Genomic DNA, 22071 nt, shown 5'->3' with positions numbered 1-22071 from the left:
TGAGTGGCAAAATATATCTGTCTCCTCCCAGTTTTCCATTATTAGAAACCTTATACTTCAATACAGAATCATTATTACATTTGAAAGTTACACTGGCATCAAGTCTCTCATAGTAGCCAAAGTAAATTAGTGTAGAGAACTCTCATTATTTGTGAATGCTTACAGTCTAGACTTTGGGCTGTCAGCCTCACTGTAATATGTTTGATATTCATTCCCATTTTTTGTCTAATTTTTAATTTCCAGAGGTCGTCTTAAGTCAAGAGCCATTTAGTTTTACTCAGGCACGTGAAATGTAACCCTGTGGTGGTTTTGGTTGACTTTCAAAATAAAATACAGCACAGTAACAGGGTGGTTTCTTTCTCCCCAAAGAGATTTGAGATCATTATTTGTGGATGGAAGCATATGTGGGGTGGGAATGTTAGGGAAAAAAATTAAATTTAAAACTGACAGCTGGGGCATTTTGAAATGTCAAAAGACCAACACATTTAAAGATGTGTATGTTTAATGTGAATATATCATTTTAAAATGTTAAGTTAAATCTTTGTATGTAGCAAGTATTCAGTAAATAGAATAGAGAAGTTTTAGAACAAATATAGTGAATGTTGAGGTCCCCCCCCCCTCCTTGATTATTGCCGTTGTTTATCTTTTTGGTCCTAAAACTCTAGTCTGAAAAAGCCTCTTCATTTATGAAGGGTTATAATGATTTTAATGAACAAGGTGAATTTTAAAACGCCATTGGATAGCTTTTAAATTTTTGTCCTTAATTAAAAGGGCTTCTTATCTTTAAAAACTCTTGCTTATTAATTGGATATCCTGGTTAGTAGTATATTTAAAAACAAGCGAACTTGCAATTTTTCTGTAAATTTATGTTGACAGGTAACTTGCATACATGTACACACATTCTTGGAAGTTATTTTTGTTGTATTTTAGATGTTTAATGTTTTGACATTTTTATAAATTTGATGTTAATACGTTAGAATACTGATGTTAGAATGCTGTTTTTGGTGAAATGATCATTCTTCCCAATTTTATAAAATGTGGACATAAATGCTGTCACTTTGATTGCTGTGGATATCTTAAATTTATGCTTTCTACGTCGGTTTATGATTTTATATTAGTTGAGGAAATAATAGAGGGAATGACATCCACATACATTGCTATTACTATTGCATAGTTGTAACTAAAAAAAGGAATCTAATGACAATGGAATAATGTGTAGTTTAAAGGCATATTGGAAAAAAAATCTTTAGCATATCCAGTTGGTAAATGAAAGATATTCTGTTTCTTGTTATAGCTGATACAATGAAGAAATTAAGCATATAGTCATTTTAAGATAAAACTGTTCAAGATTCCAAATTCAGTTCAGTCCATGTTTCTTTAGGAAGGACTTTCCAGAGTGATAGTAAAATGCAACCAGCTCTTTCATAGAGAGTTTAAGAAACAATAGGCACACTTGAATATTATGATAAATGTAATTAAAGACCTTAGAAACTTAGAGGTTCAGCTTGTCTATACAATAAAGCTCCATTTTCAGGATTTTGACATAGATATATACTGTGCTAGAAGAATGGAAAACTCCATTAGCAGAGTTGCACAGGAGTTCACTATTTCAGAAGTAGTGTGCACATACAATCTTTAGTATGCAGCTGGTTGCATTGGAGAAAAACTTTTGGGTTGTTCTAAAACTAGACATTCATTTCTGTTAGCACAACATTACACTCAAGCCTTCATACTGAACAGTATGTTTGGCACTTCCTATTATTCAGAATTGGGAGTGCTATGAATCAGTCACTCTAGTCATGCAGGGAAAGCAACAAAACCAAATAGAAGTTATCTTGGGTAGGATTGGATTTATTTTTTTTTTTTGTTTCTCAATATTCCCTGTAGCAAGTGGAAAAGTAGTATTCAACATGCTAGCTAAGTAAGAACAATGTTCTCTGTTACAATAGAACTTCCCTGTTGTCAATCTCATGATTTTAGTTTTAATTATTTAAGTGGTTTTGAATAATGAGAGAAATGAATGTAGATGTGGTTATAAACAAGTAATTTTAGTGCAGCGAAAACATGGACTGAAATCAGTCTAGGCATGCTTCTATTTGCCACCGATCTGACTATCACCTTAAATGATGAACTAATCGTAGACACAGAGATAGTGTCTTTATGAAATGATGAAACATAATTTCCCCTGCATTTTACATTTTCAGTGCTAACTGAAATATTTTGTATCACGACATTTTGGTGGACATGCAAGGGTACAGGATACATTATATAAGAAATACATTTTTGATCACTGCCAGCAAATGCACAACTTCAGTAAACTTACCGTAGTATGGCTTCTACAAATTGCACCAAACATGTTTTTAAAGCTTCAGGCTTGGAATTACTAAAATATTATACAGCATTTTTAGCAGGGAGAAATACACACCTCAGTTTATTCTGGTTTTTTTATGTGGGCGTTCTTTATTTGCTTTGTATTTCAGAGATGCGAGATAAAATGAGAAAGTGGAGGGAAGAGAACTATCGGAACAGTGAGCAAATAGTAGAAGTTGGAGAAGAGTTAATTAACGAATACGCAGCTAAGCTTGGTGATGACAGTAGGTCAAATTTCCTTTATGTCTGTTGTATTCTTTATTCTGTCCGTCTGGTTTTTTTTTTTTTTATTCTCTTGTTGGCCTCTATATTTTTTTACTTCACTGTTCTGATGCATTTTGATATATGGTGTGCCCATAACTTTTGTAACCTCAGGATCTGCTAGTACTTTCCAGTCCTGATCTGCTTTCCAGCTGAAGGGTGTGACCAGAAGGATATATGCTTAATAGGATGTATATAGCCTGGCCACTACTCAGGAGAATTCTTTTGAGAGCCCTTGGCCAAACGCCCTTGGACAGATTTCAGCCATTGGATGTCTTCACTCTGTGGAGCAATAGCTAGAGTTTGAAATGGAGAAGGAAAGTTAGTCCTGAAATTAAACATAACTTTAGCTACATGGAATCTCTGTAAGGGTTGCTTTTATTATATTTTTGGGCATGAGAGTCTAGGGCGTTTCTGGATTTTCATTACATACAGTCTGACTGAATGATTCAGGAAGATTGTAAGTGCACAGTCCTAATTCTCCCTAGACAGAAACTTGGCACATGGTATCATATACCAGAAGGGGATTGTTTAAAAGAAAGTCACAATAATGCAATTCCTCTTTATATATGTGCACAGGATAACGGAGCTGAGTGTTTTATGGCAAGAAAACTTTATAAAGTTGAGTAGGGTTCTTATTTAGGCAGGAAGGGAATAAGTATCAGTGATTTGTTTTTAATGAGCTCATTCTACTTTCTCTTTTTTCCTTTCTATAATTCAGTTAACTTAATTCAGACAGTATGAGGAGTTTATTTCTGGCAAAGGCCTCCAAGATCAGGACGGGTGTACCCTTCTTTATTTAATTTTAGGAAGTTTTGGTCTCACTAAACACTTAAGTGAATCAAAAAGAAAAGGGCAATATTTCTGAAATGGGTTCATTGGTTTTAACTTGAGCCAGAAGGCAAACATTCTGGCATGTTGCCAGGGGTTGTCACTAATATATCTGATAATGAACATTAGAATTTCTTCCACCGCCCGCCCCCCAAGAAAAAAATGATAATAAACACATATAAGAATACTTCACAGTCACCTCCTAATTCCTTATTTCATAGTTTGGAGGTGAACATTGGAAGTGCTGGACAAAACTTAGTTACATATACTTCCTTCCTCTTGAATCTAATGTAAGTAGAGAGTGAGGAAAAGGACGATCTTAATGTTGAATGTGACGTTCACCACTGTAACTTCACGTTGTAAATTATAACAGATTTGTAACAACTTCTTGTTTCTAAATATGTCATTATCTTTACAACTTTAGTTCTTGAGGATAAACACAGTTGGTATCTCCCCTCCCAATGGTGTGCACTTGAGGTGTCTATTAATACTCCAGAAGTCAGCATAATTATTTCACATTTTGTGCTGTCACATCCATATTTATTCTTAAAGACTGTAGTGTTTGACAAATCATAGAGGTAAACTGGAGTTTAGTCAAGAAGTTAACAAAGGTTATCAATCTATATGTTTATAGTAAGTAAAGGATGGACCGGATATTAGTTCAGTTTCTGTTGTAGAATAATCTGGTAAACTCCCAAGATCCTTGCAGCATTTACACAGAACAGGTGTAAATACATATTCATGCTTTCCCTCGTTCATTTCTCCTTGATTGTTCAACACCCTCAATGTAACAAGAAATGCTGAAAGTAGATGGAGTAGATTTGGTCAGTGAAATAATACCTGTATTTACTCAAGTCTAATGTGCCATCAAATTTAATGTACACCTCAATTTACAAAACCCTGAAAACAAAAAAAGTATTTGCTGCTGAATGTAATACACAGCAGCAAAAATGCACTCTTTATCATTTGGCCATTATTGTTGCTTCGTGTTTAGAATTCCTTCTTTAAAAACAAAAGTGTAATAACGCTAAAGCTTCTAACAATGGAAAAGAAAACCTTGGGGCACATTTATGTCATATAGAATCATAGAGTTGGAAGAGACCACATGAACCATGTAGTCCAACCCCCTTGCCATGAAGAGACCGCATGGCCCATCTAGTCCAACTTCCTGTGAAAATAATCCACTTTTAATGCCTTGACTCAATGTTATGAAATAATGGGAGTTGTACTTTTACAAGGCCTTATGCCTTCTCTGCCAAAGGATGCCTCACCAAACTACAAATCTCAGGATTATATAGCATTGAACCATCGCAACTAAAGTAGAGATGGTGTCCCTCAAATAGGAGCTCCAGGTGCTCCAAAAGCAGTTTTCCTATTGGCTTTGGCTTAGCACTAAGATTACCATATTGCACAAATTTATTGCACACCCTAATTTAGGAAAGGTAATTTAGCCAAAAATTGTGAGCATTAGATTTCAGCAAACAGGGTATATATGATGAATTGAGAACACAGTATTGGCAAGAGTTTATATCAATTAGAGAGCCTGAGATTCATAAGGAGGTATATGACAATCCAGAAAAGAACTGTTGTTTTCTGTTTTTCTGACTTCCTGTGAACATCTGTTTAAGAAAACTTTGAAATTTCTAGAACCAGCCTACTTTTTGTATTATGGTGATTCTGAATTGTTGCCATATTTAATTTATTTGTTTGGATTTAACATTTTAATATTTATTAATGGAAGTACATATACATCATAATATTTTAAAATATATTGAGTTATAAACATATTAAAGTGAAGATGGGTTCAAAATTTCACAAGAGATTACTTATAACAGAAGTGCAGAAAGAAATGTAATTGATTGTATTTGATGGGTATGTGTTGGCAATTGTTTTGAAAAAATCAGCTTTTTAAATTGCTGGTGTTTTTTTTTGTGTTTTTTAGTTTGGATAATATATGAGCAGGTGATGATTGCTGCATTGGACTGCAGCCGGGATGACTTGGCGATGGTGAGTGTTCCTTCTGACTTGTTGTGAAATCCAAATATTTTGGAACTCTTTGCATTCTAATAATCTCCTTTTCATTATATCTCTTTTCTGCAAAAAAAATTAATGCCTTATGATAACAATCTCTCTGAAATAGCACGGAATACATGTCTTGGACAGCATTCAGCATTCAGAGGGGGAAATTGATAAAAATTGGAGAAGCTACCCTTGCATTAGTAGGCTAGGCTGGATAATAAGTAGATAGCAGGGGAAATTTCTTTTTTCACCCAGAATTACAACTTCAGCATTTTATAGTCCCAACAAACATACCCTTCCAAGCACCCCCCCCCCCCAATATATTGTTTAATGGTGATCAGTCATTTTGCAGGCATCAGAAGGTACTTATTTTGACATAACATATGAAGAAGGAACTTGGCTTCCTACATCCTTTCCCCATATTATTTATTGAACTTTAATAACATCTTGTTCTTGAAGGATAGATGTATCTCCTCACTGCTATACTCAAATTTGTCAGTTCACCAGCTAGCCTTTTGAAAATAAAATAGTGGTGTATTCTAGTAAATCTATCAGTTTTCACAGTGATGGTCCACCATTTCGGAAATATAGTGTTTTTAAAACGTAGCTGTCTGAAAACTATGCTTTCTTCCTTGCTAATTCTGGAATATACATTTTCCCTTTTTATTTATAAGATTGGCAATTATGTGTATCTGTTTCCTCCACCTCAACAAATGTGCCCTATTATATGTAGATGGAGGATCAGTTTTAGTCCTCCAGAGGAACAAGCATGCATGTAATGGGTTTGGAGAAATAACTGTGTTTTAAAAATTATTTGAATAGGCTTATACACTTCACATGTTCTTAAAAGGAAAAGAGTCTCTATACTATGCCTTTGCTTGTAAGCCCTGCAGGTCTTTCAAGAGTTGTAAAAATACTTTCAGATTCTTATATACCAGCTGAATGCCAAAATAATGTGTTACCTCCATATTGTAAAGAAATTGTGATATAAACCCTGCAAAATAGTTGGAAATATTTTTGTCAATCTGGTGCTTTTTTATGGAGGATCTAGTTACTATCATGCATGTGGGTTTTGGTGCATAGCTGCTAACAGAAATCTTTCTTGTATTATGGACATTCTTTTTCTTTTTAATCAAAAGGAGCAACCCACAAAATAGCTCTCTCATTTTCTTTTATATTGCAGGGCCCATAAGAATGTTTAGAGATTAAAAATTTACAATACACATCAATATTCTGCTGCTTCTGCTGATAAATATTGTAATTTTATAATACATCAATGAAAATATTTTGATTTTACTATGGCTGAACAATGTGATGCCAATGTATAGAAGAGCCCTACATCATCAAATTTATACTTTTAAGCCCCCTTTTAAACACTAATAATTGCCACAACAGTTTTAAGCTTGAACTTCTGCCCCCAAAGTGTCCTATAAGAATCTCAGCATGATTCAAGTGGTGAAACTGGCCTCCATATGGAAAAGAGTTTTCAATCTTAATGAAAACTTTAGATTTTTATTGATCCACATACTTAATTGAAAGGACGTTCAACACAATCATAATTCTGACTGGCTTTTTGCCACAGCTGCAGATACCAGATTCCAAATCTGTGTTTGTGATCTATCATCCTGCCTTTAGAAATCCAATGAATGAATGCCCTGTGTTGTAAAGCAGTTGTGCCCTACTTTCAAAGTGAGTTGTGTTAGACCTTCATTTGCCTGTTCAGCTGAACCTTTGGCCCCTTCAGGCTGTTTTTTTCTGCCGTGTAACATCTGTTAATGTGACTTATTTTTTATTCTCTGACCCCAACTCTTTCATGTACCTGCGTAAATACAAAAGGTGCATAATTTTAGTGAGATCACTTGGTTTTGGCCTGCCACCTGTAGTACCTGCATGTCTAAAATTGAAGACTGGATCATTTAAAGCAACACTTCCATTAACAGTTTCTTTATTCAAAAACTGTCAATTTCCTCCACTTACCTTAGAATAAAAAAATAGAAGGCAAGAAATAGAGGGTAGGGAAGGAGTTACGCTGTCACATATGAAAATCTTTAAATTAATTGTGTATACAGTCTGCAGAGCTATAAATGTGGACTAATTGATGTTACCTTCTAGCATGAAAACAAAATAGAAATTAAAGCGGTCAGTAGACTGCATTCAACTGCCTATTCTTCTTAATCATCCTTGGGGCTCTTGTTTTGAGACTTTCACTATTCAAATATTTATAGTAACTTAGATATCCTGTTCTAACTCAGTTTTTCTTCTTCCATGATTTCTTTGAAATACAGAACTTCCAGATATAATTGTCTTCTTTCCTATTCTCCTTTTCCATTTCTCTTCTTTTATATTTTATTTTACATATATAACTTTTTGCTCAAGCCATCATCTGTCTTGATTTCTTCCAAACATAGTGTTTTTGCAGATTCCTTCATTCATTTTTTTTCCTAATTACATCTGGGATCAAATTTCTAGTAGCAGCTCAGAAGAGGGTTATTTTTTCAGTTTAGGAAATGCCTGCAGTTGACTTTAATATCTGTTACTGACTTATCCCATAAGCATGTGTGTTACCATAATCAAAACTCACAATCTAGATGGTAGGGTATAGTTTTATACTAGACGTGTTTTCTCTGAAGCCCTTTTACTTACATTTAGACGTAATCCCACACAAATGCTTATAAAACAAAACCTCTAATTTATTAAGGACTTTGGATCAAATTGTGATTTAGACCCACTTATTGTAAACCCATTGATAAGAATAGGATTTGCTAGTCACATGTCTTATGTATATATTCTGTAGGTGACGCTATCATTTATTTAGTCTGTTTTTGTTTTGAATTCCTTGCAAATTGTAGTATGCACTTGAAACATCCAGAATAGTTTTATCTATACATTTTAAATTAGTTTGGTGTGTGTGTGTGTGTGTGTGTGTGTGTGTGTCTAATATATATATATATATATATATATATATATATATATTGTATCTTGCGGTCTGGGCTTTGTCTGTGTCTTGGTATCTCAAACATTGCTGGGAAGGTCTTGATATGCTGTGTTGGCTTGTATTAAAAGAGGCCACTGCTAGTTGATACTCTCCGTTACCATATTCAAATAAACAACACTTGAATGTTAGTTTCTGACTTGAGAGAAAAAAGGTTCCTTACTTCCTGCTTTTTTGTATATGGTGTTCTTCAAAATACAGTTTTGTCTTCAAGAACTAAGACGGCAATTCCCAGGGAGCCACCGAGTTAAGCGGTTAACTGGCATGAGATTTGAAGCCATGGAAAGGTAACTAAATGTTTGAAAAATCTTTTCCAGGCCTAGATTTATTATATCTGTGTATCTGTAACTCACAATCAAAATTTCCAAGAAGGGAGCGATTTTTGTTTACTTGATAATATATAATTATCACTTTTAGAAAAAAAATCAGAATTTAGCCTGCATAAGTATAGCAAACAGAAATGTTATCTTAAGGTATTTATAGAAGTATATGTACAGTTATCAAAAGTTGTAAGTAGCACAGATCAACTTTTTCAGAGGCATTTTTGTGATATCCATAGCTTTGTTCATTGAATATCTACTGTCTTAGTAAGAGTTGCAAATCTTACAACTGGAATTTGGAATCTTGGATTTTTTTTCTTCATAAAGAGACATTAAGCTTATGTTTTAAGAGATAATAGTTGAACAAATCATTTGAATACTTTTCCCATATCTCAGAAATGAAATTGCAATCTCTGTCACTACAGTGTTCATAAAGATACCATCCATATATTAAAACTATTGCCTAATTCGGAGTTGCAACATTGAAATGTGTCTAGGGATAAGGATGAGAGAGAAATACTTAAAAATATTTCCACCGAAACCCTTGTAATGTATGTATATTGGAGCAGGTATAAGTTATATATGGACGGAGTGGAAGAGAATATCAGTTGATTGTGTATGTTTTGATTGCGTGTTTTATGGTAAACTGAGCCCTTTCCCCTGTTCTTGCTGTTTACCTGGATTCCAGTTCTAACTAGAATAGTTATATGAAAACTTTTGAAATGGTAGGATTCAATCTTACTGATTTATTTATTAAAGAGATGCATTTATATCTCACTCTTGACTGAATCATCATTAAGGAAACTTATGAGAGGTTGATGTCATAGAAGAAAAAGCCATGCAAGGATTTATTTATAAAAGTGAAAATGTGTATGTGTGTATATTTGTACCTCAAAGGCTCCTACATGAATTGATGGAAATAAACCAAACTTGGTACGCACACCCTTCATTATCCAACTTAAAATGCTGACAGGGTTTAAACTAAAAATAAAATATTTTGTTTGTTGTCTTCTTTTGTTGTCTTGTTTTTAAAACAACCAAGATCAACGATTTAAATTTACACACACAAAAGCAGCCCCAGTTGTGTCAGAATACAAATCCAAGTAGTTTAACGAACCAGATGCAGATTTATGTCAAAATTAGAATGTTCCTTTAGCATATATTTCTTTCTTTATTTATTGCATCAGGAGCAACCCAGGGTACAGTTGTGATGTATTTGAGAAAACACAAAGTTTAAAAACTTGGCATTATATTAAATCTATATCTGTATTTCTTGCTGGGTTGTGAGGAACGTATATGGCTTTTCCAAAACTCTGCTGAATTCACCTGTTATTATTCACGTGTTACATCAGGTATGACGATGCCATCCAGCTGTATGATCGGATTTTACAAGAAGATTCAACTAATACTGTAAGTTGAATGGAAAAGTAACTTTAGTGTTTTCCAGATTTGTGGCTTAAAATTCATCAAATATAATGAATTTAATCAGTTTGCCCAGACATTGCTCTGTCTGTCCACCTCTCTCACACAAACGTTATGCTGTTTAAGACTTTATCTTACTGTGTTTTGTCTGTGCTGTAATGTCTAAACTGTTCCTTATTGAGCACATAACATTAATGTTAATAAAATGTCCTCATTTCCAAAAGGCCAATCAAAAGAACAATATATTTTAATGAACTTTCCAATAGTCTGGTTTCAAATTTATATTGTATATGAGAGTCAAGTAGTTCAGTGAAGTTCACATCAGTATTCTGCAACTGGGATTATATAGCACAGTTATAACTCTGATAAGATATGACAAAATTTTATTTGCTTTTCATTTAATTCTGAACTTAACTAAATAAACTAATATAAACACAAAGTGATACTAAGTTTTCCATCAAAACCTATACACTTCTGGAAGTTTGTGATGCACTTTAGGGGAAAGGCAACTAAAAATAAATTCACAAAACAAATACTTGCAAAACTTTTGTGTTTTTCCCTAAAGTGCAATGTCTAAAACCATTTAAAATGGCATACATGGTTTGGAAAAGAAACCAGATCCAAAGACATTAATAAAATGTAATGTATTAAAGTAGATGTTAGAATAAAGTCCTTTTCATTCATTACCTTATTTCTTGTGGCATGTCATATGTGTGTTTTGCAACATTCCCATAAAATGCATTCTAAGAATATTTACAAAAAAAGCAACTTTTGAAAAAATTCTTGAAAAAAAGTTTATGTGGATATGGACTAAAAGTAAATATCAGTCCAAGGAGGATGGACTGAATGTACTTTTGGGAAAATTAAGCAAAATCTAGTTCTACAGATCTGCCCATCACTAGTTTCAAGAACTTCCAGTTCTTCAAAATATTCATCAGAACCACTGAGTCTTTCAATTCCTAGAAAGATCAGTGCAGTTGAATAAAATACAGTACAGTGTGTTATGGTACAATTACATATGGTTTCACCTACTTCCATTGGACAATTTGTCATCACTAGAAATGTTCTGCCTCTGCCAGATGTTGCCATAGAGTTGTGATGTCAGACCTACCAAATTCTATAGGGTAGACCCTCCAATTAAACTCTATAGTAACTTTTGGTAGAATTTGTTCATTGACTATTGTTCACTATCATGTTACCATGATACGTTAAAGAAAGTTTTCCCTGCAGATTCATGTGTTGTTTTCTATTTTTGTCTAAAATTCTCTGCTGCAGTCCTTCTAGACACCTCGGAGGAATCACCTTACAATTGGTGTCACAGTGTCATTAGTGTGTGAATATTACCACTCTTCCATGCACCCCCTCTTCACTTTCACATGTCCATTTAATTCCAAGGGAAGAATAACAACTTTAAGTAGATGTTTGGAGTCATTTTTGGAAATAAACAATCTGAAACTCAATAATCATACAACAGCATTTTCTGTCTTTAACTCAGACAGGCTGGATATCATATGAGTGGATTTGCTCTTGGCTCCTTCTAGAAGAGCAATTCCTGTAAACCTACTCTTATTTCCTCTTCTTTTGATCATAGTTAACCTGGGTTAAGTTCAAGTACACCATAGTCCTCTTCCTTTCTAATAAGGCTGGGATATTTGGAATGGCAAGCGCCAGTTTTGAAAGACTCATAAGTCATCTACTTGGCATTCAAGCCTCCTTCATATTATCTCTCATGGCACAGGAAATCTTGTCTGGGATCTTTCAGGGTAATTTTAAAGCTGAATCAGGATGTTAACAAGTTACTAGAAGTGGTTCACCTTTGGCATAATATCATCTTCAAGAATTTTTACAAAGATCACTGTGAAATGAGTGATATCCCTGTAAATATTCATATTCACCGTTACTTGGATACTATTCTGATCTGATCAACTTTCCAAGACATCAGTGGATGTTGAATGGCTGATGGATTATGGCTTTTTAATAAACAGGACTGGGTGTCAGCTACACTACAACTATGTGCCTAGTCTAGTTTTTACTTCAGCCTCAAAAATCACATGTCCCAACTTCCTTCAGGTACAGCTTATAGTCAAATCCTGTATCTTAGTTAATGAGAGTCAAGTAATTTCAGGAGAAGGTGAAAAATGCAAGATGCAACAGATGTCAGCCACAAGGTTTGGGGAACACATTGTTGCCCGTATCTGGCACAAAATAAATGATATATGAAGGAGACATGGCATACTGGTACTGGTTGTATTCACACAACAGTTACATGTGAGGCTATTTTGTTTAAAACAGGCAAAATTACAGTGAAGACTATAGCAACAGAGAGGGAGGAAGATGCTCACAATTTTCCTGCATGTCAGTGGGTTGGATTAGATAGCTCTTGTGGTGTCTTCCAACTCTGTGATTCTATGAATTTCTGATCCATCCTGTTACTAGGTTGGGAGGAAGCCAGTGTGTTTTCCCTAGAGGTGGAACATGTTCAAGAAATTTTGAACATAAAGGCTTGTTGACTTGGGTGGATGTAGATGGCATGGAGCTATTTTTTGTCTTGAAGTTTTCCACATGATAACATATTGCCCATACAACTTTTGTGCAGGTTTCATGCTTCCTGACAGAAGTTATGGAGACTGGTGCTATGAGGATCACTTGTCCCCCTGGGGCTGAAATAGGACTTTCTTTCTTTTTCCTTAGCTATGCAGGATTTTAAGGAAGATGTGGTTGGAAAGGGCCACAATCATTGCATTGTTTTATTTTATCATATAGTTGGAATGGTTAAGCCTGTGCCACAGTCCAGGTTCATTCCTACATTATTCTTTAAAAAGAAAAAAATACGTTATAGAGAAAGACCTTTGCCTTAATATCTTCAAGAGGAAAGTTTTTTCTGTATCACTGGTCCGTTGTGGCCCTGAGAGGGAATTGAATGCTTAGCATATTATTTCAGGAGAGCCCTTGCTATAGTCCCTGACAGCATGCAGGAATTTACACATGGCATTAAAACCACTGACAGAAACTTCATAGGAGTATTTGTGAAGTGCCTCCTTAAAATGCTTGCCATTGAAAGTCTTCTTTATTATGTGTAGTTATTAGATTGGAATAGGAGATTTAGAAATACAAGCTTTTTCAACCTCTCCAGAACTGTGCATTCTCTACCGCAGAATTTGAAATATAGTTCTCTCCTCCTATTTTAGTTTCCTCTAAATAATGACAAAGTGGATATGATATGAAATGCTCACCCACTCAGCTTCAGATTATGTTTATTTCTTTTCAGCTGTCTTCTATGTAACAGGGTGTCCCGTTGTTACTTTGGATTAACATTTACTTTTTGCTTTGCTGTGAAATACCTAGTTGATCACAAAACTGATTTATATCAAATGGATCAAGCTGATTTTCTCAGCTTTACAGTTAGTTCGATTAGGAAGCATACTATTGGAATGGCCCAGAAACATAAAGTCTACTCATATGTAGATTGAGCTTTTCCCTCTCTGCCTCCCTCACATGTGATCTTTCTCCGCCAACAAGGCAAAATGTAACAGAGAATGCAATGTCAAAGTGATACTAAGGATTTATGCTTTTAAACATATTTTAAGAATATGAAGGATGCCCCTGACCTTTGTATTTTTGCATTTTTTTCTTACAAATTAGCCCAGTTCCTCATCTTGGCAATTCACATCATTGTGAACAAGCATCTCAAATTTGCCAGACAGTAATACTCAAAAGAGTGCCACTATGTGATGAACTACCAAAACCATTTTTTTTACAATTCTTAAAAACTGTGCAAGTTGAGCAAATGCCTTTTCTGCAAGAAGTGTGGCTATTTTGGTTTTTCTGAGTTAAAGAATGAAGTTTAAATAGAAAGTTTTGATAAATTGTCAGGTATTGGAGTTGTTTATATGTCATCTACTTGTTAATTATTTCCATGTGCACATATGGCTGCTGTAGGAAAATAAATGCTTCATGGTTTAAAACTGAAACTATTGCTGAGTTTGTCTTGGCACTAACTTGAGCTTAAAGCAGTCTCTTCTGGTGTGCTGACACATGGAGTTGCTTAGATATATTAAACATTTTCTCTTGTTTGGCAAGTGAGACATAGACTTTTGTTCACGTAAGTCATGTAAAAATCACGCATTGCAGGAGCTGACAGTTTCAAACAGGAAAGATAGGGGCTGCATAAGGATTAAAAACAAGTTTAATATCCAACAGCTTTTTCCATTAGTGTACCGAGAGTTGTAAATTTTCGCTTATGTAATAGAAAAGTGCATCTTAGTGCCAGTCATTGTTACACGCTGAAGCTGTGAAATGTGGATGGGAGAAACATTTTAATGGGCAAAAGAGATGTTAAAGTAGATTCATTTTTTGAAAAATCGTATGAAAAGGAATACTTGAAACCCTAAATTAAAAATGGGGCATGTAAAAATCATAGTCCATATACTATGTAATATAGCCTTGATGTGAAGTGAAAAGCAATTCTGAGCAATGTGTCTCATGCGTGGCCAGATTCTGTTATAGTCCATTAGCCTCAGCAGTTGAATCCTTGGTCAGGAATTCATCTCTTTCTCCAAGCTCTTGATGTGTGCCTTATAGATTTGTACTTTATATCTTCACTTGCGTTTAAAGCCTTCTCCAAAAAATAATTCCGTATAATGGAAGAAAACAGATGAAAATCAGTTATGAAAGAGAATCATATCATAAAAAACAGAGTGCATGAGAGGAAATTAGGCTTGCATTTGTCCTTATGGACTTCAGAATCAGGAACCACAATCATTCTACCTCTTCAGTCAGTCTGAAGTTGCTTTGAAAAGAAATAATCATCTTGCTGTCATCATTTCAGGACTTTGGGGCTTAATAAGTGCTGATTTTGTAATAGAAGAAAATTTGTGCATGAATTGCGCATGAGCTTTGTGATGACTTTTTGAAATTTCATTTATCATCTGATATCAAATCTGTAGCTGCCTAGAATCAAGGGCAGTCTATTTCTGTAATGAAGAAGTGGTCATATATGTGTGTAACTAAAACAAAATTTCAAAAATTTAGTCCAGTGCTTTACTTCAGTAATGTGCATCTATGTGCACCCCTTCATTTGATGTAGGTCATTTTACAATTACAGACATATCCTGTAGTTCAGTTTCAGTTACAGTGTCAGAAATTGAATTAATGGGATTGAAATTTGACAAAACAGGAGAGAGTTGTGAGAATCTTTTCCACAGGCAATCTCCAAATCCCATTTTTCCTATAAAATATAATGATAGGCAGGCAGGAAGACTACAACCATAAATGCAGTGAAGCCTGATGTGTGCTGATGGTTTGGTAAACTGGAATCCTTTCTCTTGATTTCATAACCCACTGTGACTACTGAATCGTGGCATAATGGTACAGGGGACCAATGATCTTCACCAAAAACCATCATTTTATTAGTTTAAAAAAATACTTCAAGAGAGCTTCTTAATCTTGTGAAAACTGGTTCTAAAGTACTGGAGGTTTTATTTTTACTGACAAGACTCATAACTTCGGAAAATTTGTCTCCTACTAAGTATTCTTCCCCTCCAAGCAATGTATCAGTGTCTCTTACTAATGAAATTCAGAAGTTGACACATGCTCAAATCCACTTTGAGTCTACTTAGTGCTAATTTTATTTTATTTTTTTAAAAAAACCATGACAAATGGAGGATTAGTTCTTGAGCCAAATTGAGGATTACTAGCCCATTTAAAAGGTATAGCTTGGAACAATTCATTGTTTAATAAAGAAATTGGTCCATGCTAAAGTACTTTGGCTCATTTGATACTGATTATAACGTAAGTGTTTCTTTAAGATGACCTATATCTTTCCATTAAGAATGATGGCTTTACAGGGCCAGCTAGTAATCTCTATAGAGTTTTGTTCTGAATGCTGGGAAATGGATAGGGGGAAAATTCCATGTCACCAGTTCTGCATGGTCAAGCAAAACGTATCTGATTGCAGACACATTTTGACCAAGACCTGAAATACTTTTTCAATGAAAAGGGGAAAATCCCTCTTGTATGTCAAGCTAGTTCTCAAGAATCTCTTGTTTAAAAAGAATTCCAAACACTTTTAGGCATTATTACTACCCTGTGTATAGTATATTTCTTGTGCATTTAAGAGAAGAGGACTTCTTACCTATTGTTCTATCAATCAGTTGTACTATGAACAAGCAAGCTTTCATCTTGGATAATTTTATGACTAATTTTAACTACATACATACACTTCTTACATCCCCATACTGAAAGAGATTGTTTCATAAAACCAGAAGAATTAAAACTTTATCTTAATATGATTTCATGACAGATTTGTTCCCACAATATTTACATGTTTATTATTTAATTTATAATTGTATATTATTATTGTTATGTTAGATTTCTGTTTGTGAGACATTACATTTTGTCATAGTAATGTTGGAAACCAATTTTAGTCCCCCCGCTGGGATGAGAAAAGTGGTTTACAAGTGAAGTGAAGAATAATAATAATTGCAAAAATGAGTGAGAATCTTGGGTTTTGTATTTTACGCTTAGCTTGAAAAGGGTGTAGTTATCACATTATGATCTTTCTATTTTAGTTTCTTCTGAAACTCACCATGATGTAGAAAAGATTGTAGTTCGAGTATTAAACTTGTAGTTTGAAATGCTAGTTGAAGACTGAGTCCGAAATTATTTCCCACTCAGATAGTTTAACTTCAATGTGTTTATAGTATAGTATAGTAACAGTAGTATGTATTTCCTTACAACTATGGGGATAGTACAATGCTTACTTAACCATGTATTTTCAGTGGAATTCGTGTGTTTATACCACTTAGAATTTTTCCAGCATGGTGATTTGCTTTTCCCATAGAAAATCAGTGTATCGTGTGGCTTTGACTATCTAAATCTGTCAATCAGTATTTTAAAGTATCGTGCAGCTGTCTCTGCCAATTTCAAAACCAAATTGGACCAGAACAGAATCACAGTATGTATTGCTTCAGATTGGTCTAGAGAAAAAGTAATCTTGGTGGTGACAGTTTTTTAAAAAAGCAAACAGTTTGTCCTGAACAGTACTATATAAGAAAAAAGAGAGGTGAGAAGGAAGCACAATGTTGTTCATAGACAGCTTTGGCTTCCAGTAAGGGGCATGAATATTTCCATTCAGTGCTGGAAGGAAAGATGGTATGTGATCATTGAGCAGTATATATTCAGTTCTCTGATGCAGATTCTTGTGCTTTTGCTAAGTTTAGTAGATAACTAAATCTAGCTTTTAAAAATCTAATGATGGAAACAGGTTGGGGAGTCAGGCAGAGTAATGTGGTAGCCAGTTAAGGAAATCCAGTGAAGTTTCTTGATTATATCAGTTCTGTTTTACCAAATTAAGAATTTTAGATATATTGAACTTGGTTGTTGTTGGTTTTAGTATTAAACTTGGGAACTGACACTGTGAGTTAAAATACATCAAATGAAACTTGGAAGCAGTGTTCATTTTTTATAGTTAGCAGTAGCGTCATTTCACAAATTTCTCAGAGGTCCATAATTTTTTTAAAATATATGTTTAAAATGTTTTTTGAATAGCTAATGGACATTTCAGATTTCTAGAATTCATTAAAGTTGCTTGTAGAGCAAGGAATTCCACGCACTGCTTGATACAGGTGACCTTAGAATTAGGTATTGCTCGCTCTCCACCAGCTTTGTAGTTCTCCGATCGAATGTCGGGTTGGGGTTAGCACCAGATAACGATCAGTTGATACATGTGCTCTAGAAAAGGATATAATGTTTCCCTTAGTTAGAGGCTTAGGACTGTGAATAGCGTCTGTTGTGTGGGAATACGGTGGTTTACAAATAGAGCAGCAGCCGCTGGAAATTCTAATTCCAAACCATTTGAGGAGGCCCTCCTTGTGTGTTTCTGAAGGAATAGCATTCAGAGGTGGAAAGAAAGAGTCTCTGTCATGGTGATGAACTATCTGTTCTGTGGCTGCAAAATGCAATTTGTTTGTTTGTATGGGTTTTATAAGCAGGATCATTTGGCTTGGTAAATTTGGCTAGTGCTTGTACTCTCAAACTAAAGTTCCTAGGGTATATATTTTAATTTATTTTCTTATTATGGCTTTGTTAATTCAGCGGAACCTGATGCCAGACAACTTACTGTTTAACCCGATTTTTCGTAAAGCTTATTAAACTGCCAGGAGTCATTTGTGCAGCTTATGCCCATCTTTTTTGTATGGTCAGTGCGACACTTGGAAAAGTCTGCTTTTAAAAAACGGATTTCTAATTTGAGAGTCATGTAATAATTCTCTTAAAAGTTTTCCTTAATGCAAACAACATGGGATATATCTGACTTTCCAAAACTCCAATGACTGGTAGACTGCGAGAGAGAAAGAGGGGAGTGCATATGAATGCCACACTGGTAGATGCTGGACTAGATGAAGATTGGGATCCCCACTGCTTTGTAATTATCAGAATCTGGACAGCCACTTATTTGGATGAAATGATGCATACAGTTTGCACATAAAAAGTAAAAAGTAATGTGATAGCTTAAAGAGTTTTTAAATCACTCAGCAGGCTATCAGAGAGTATATTTATAAACTCCAGCTGAGTAGTTGCTCAGCAGTAGAATTGTTCTGGCACTGAGATAATAATTTACACAGTCAAAATGCCTTTTTCACAAATAGCCAGGGAATTATGTGCACATAATCCTCTGTTAATTTCAACCCTCAGGCGGCAAGAAAGCGCAAAATTGCCATTCGAAAAGCCCAAGGGAAAAATGCTGAAGCCATCCGAGAGCTGAACGAGTATCTGGAACAGTGAGTGTTTTATAAGAATGCATATTGTGTTTTTTACTTCTAATAAATCTTTTTAATTAAAATGGAATTTACATTTGATGTATTTCTTTGCTGTTCATTTTACAGAATCTTTCTTTTAAAATAAAAAAGGCTTATCCCCTCCTTTTCTTTGGATAGATTTGTTGGTGACCAAGAAGCCTGGCATGAACTTGCAGAACTTTACATCAATGAACATGAGTACGTTATTTATGGAACACATTTTACAAAGGATGGTGGGGATTTGTGTGGTTTTTACATGTGAAAAAGAGACCCTTGGGACTGTTTTCTTAAAGTATTTGTTGGAGAAAGCCTATTTTACTTCAGTGAAACAAGCAATATATAACTATTTCATTGTAGTTGCCAGATCCATTCTCTCTCATACATACATACATACATACATATATATATATATATATATATAAATTTAAGAGAGTCAACTTTTATTTCTAGATTGCTTGTAGAAATACATTTCACTCTGTTTTGCAAAGTTCCTTTAAGCAGACATATTTTGAACAAATATTTTGAACAAACATCTAGTTTATTTTGCTAGATTGCAATTACAAATATTCCAGAATTAAGAAACGCCATCTGTGAACTGCATTTGAAGTATGGGAGTTTTCTTCTGTGAGGAGGTATATTAAAGACGCAATTTAGAGTATATATTAAAAAAATAGTAAAGGAAAAAAGCCTTTTCAATGAGGCTGTATGGTCTCCAGGGCAAAAGACTGCATTCAGTCAAGAATGCTGAGTGTTGTAGGAATTTTCTTATTGTATATTTAATGTTTTTGTCAGCTTTTTATTGCTTTAGTGACAAGAGGAAATCCCAGTGTGAGTGGATTAGCTCAAAAGCTTTGGTTCAAGTTTTCTAATATCATGGTATTAATTGTAATCTTTATTTCAAGGCAGATTTTTGCAGGTTTCTTTCCCCACCCTGCCACCACCTTTGTTTTTTGAGCCAGACCTAAATCGTACTAGTTTTCTTGCTTCCTTTCTTCCTTCCTGTCCTTTCAGAGAACAAGAAAATAACGAGTATCTTAGGAGAAGGTACCCATTTCCATTGGGTACCACAAAAAGGAGAGGCGAGAGGGAGATGTCACAGAGAAAGAATAATAAAAATATCGCATTGGTCAATTATTTTTTAAAGGATAATTATGCTTAGATTGTTTTACGAGATGTGTTTTATTGTTTACCTGTGCTGCGTTGAATTTTTGCCAGATTTGTAAGCCTTCTTGAGTCCCCTCTCAGGTCGAGAAAGGCGGGATAGAAATGAAGGAAATAAATAAATCTTAACTAATTTCACCTTCCAGATTTTCAGAGAAAAGCTTTTGAATTTTATTTTTAATAGTATAAAGGAGCTATTTAGCTGCAAAATATATTCATTAGTAGTTATACTGACTTATCAGTATGCACGTGTGTAGAAAATGAATTAACTGCAAATGTTTGTCTTGAGGGAAATAAGACATTCCTTGAATATCTAGGTAAGGGGTTTAAATTGTTATGGTTTCCATCATGACAAGATGAGTTTATCTCGCCAATAGGCCATTAAATGAAAGAGGTGGCAGTGTATCTGTATATTTATTTCTAGGCCCCAAGAACTGAGTGTAGTCTTAGTCCAAATTCGTATTAGACTCACTGGGAGTTGTAAGATTTGTTAATCATCATTTGGATAGTGCCATGTCTGCTGTAGTTGTTTAAAATAAATTTAGCTCTCTCAGTGTGTGTGTGAATTTTATTTCCTGTGCTAAGTTAAAGAAGAGGCATTTACTTTGTTTACTAGGAAGATACTATATTATCTTTAGTCAATTCTAAGAACATTGAAAATCTTTCCATTCTTCCATAAATACTTTGTGTGCTTAAGTAATATTTTCCGTATGGATCTTTTCTAATGGTGATAATTACTTTTATGATTATGAAAAAAAAAACATTTATCAAAGTTCAAACAATGCAAGTTCTTTCTGCAGATCTATGCTCTTTAGCATCAATTATCTGAGATGGTACTAAAGTTTACATACAGTGTAACCATATTTAAAAACCACTCATTTAGTCTTGTAGAAAGTAGACAAAAATGTAATTGAACATAAGGTTGAATATAATCAACATGTAGCTAAATAGTTGTTTTTTTTGATGAATTGAATGCTAACTGAATCACCTATTTGAAAAACATAAATATTTTAAAAAGAAAATGTATTTAATAATAGACACATAGATAGATCCCAATCCTATTTTCTATAGGGAATAATCACTTACTTTTTCTGGAGTTATACTAGACTGCTTCGGAATAATATCCATGTTTCTTTTTACATTCTCTACTGAGAATTTGAATGACCCGTGCTAGATTTCTAATGTTAGAGATTCAGTCAGTAATACGGTATAATGATTAAAAATTCAAATTAAAGTAGTACAGTTTTGTTGTCCATTAAAATGTCATTTTGAAAAGGAGTGTTAAAATTAGAACCACTAATTTTTGCATGTGGAGATTTAATTGTTCATCCTCAGCCTTCCTTGAACTGGTGCTTTCTTTATATTTTGGACTGTAGTGAACATCAGCTAATATAGTTGGCCCTACTCACTGATGAACATTCTGCTATAAAGTATTAGTGAGACATCAGATTTGAAATGGCTTCTGTCTGAGATGATGATAAAGATGATGAGAAAGTACTTTTTTACCCACTTCTCCCCGTGGATTGAAGTGGGGAATAACAACATATAAATATACAACATATATAATCATTTTAAACACATTCAAGGGTTCATTATCTGCAGTGAAACTAAAAGCCAATTCAACAGAAGTGAACTATATGGGTTTTCCAATCTAATTCCCAACACCATAATACTAATGCAAGTAGTTATCTGTGTGACTTGCAGAAGAGTGATTTCACTCTTCCTCATTTATTGATTTTTCCTATGCAGATACTTCTTCTGTATAGCCACTAAGTCCAGCAATAATGCAAGATAGCTGGGACTTGTATCCCCAAGACATTAGATCTCCTCTAAAAAAAAAATTAGATCCCCTCTGGAACAATATGGAGAGTAGTTGAGGGGGCTTCCACAAATATAATTT

The 22071-nt window shown here is 34.4% G+C and overlaps 1 protein-coding gene across 2 annotated transcripts in view; it reads left to right on the top strand.

Moving 5' to 3' along the window:
* EMC2 (ER membrane protein complex subunit 2) overlaps positions 1 to 22071 on the top strand; it is a 44996-nt gene that overhangs the window by 11779 nt on the left and 11146 nt on the right. For both annotated transcript variants that reach the window (XM_060775776.2, XM_067467331.1), the window contains 6 exons: positions 2481 to 2594; positions 5405 to 5469; positions 8675 to 8760; positions 10146 to 10203; positions 18907 to 18992; positions 19149 to 19208. In XM_060775776.2, the coding sequence (XP_060631759.1) occupies positions 2481 to 2594; positions 5405 to 5469; positions 8675 to 8760; positions 10146 to 10203; positions 18907 to 18992; positions 19149 to 19208 (469 nt within the window). The remainder of the gene's footprint in view (positions 1 to 2480; positions 2595 to 5404; positions 5470 to 8674; positions 8761 to 10145; positions 10204 to 18906; positions 18993 to 19148; positions 19209 to 22071) is intronic.

The sequence above is a fragment of the Anolis sagrei genome, chromosome 4 (genome assembly GCF_037176765.1).
Source record: "Anolis sagrei isolate rAnoSag1 chromosome 4, rAnoSag1.mat, whole genome shotgun sequence".
Lineage (NCBI taxonomy): Eukaryota > Metazoa > Chordata > Lepidosauria > Squamata > Dactyloidae > Anolis > Anolis sagrei.
Note: the sequence above shows the minus strand (reverse complement) of the source record. Positions and strands in the feature narration are given on the sequence as shown.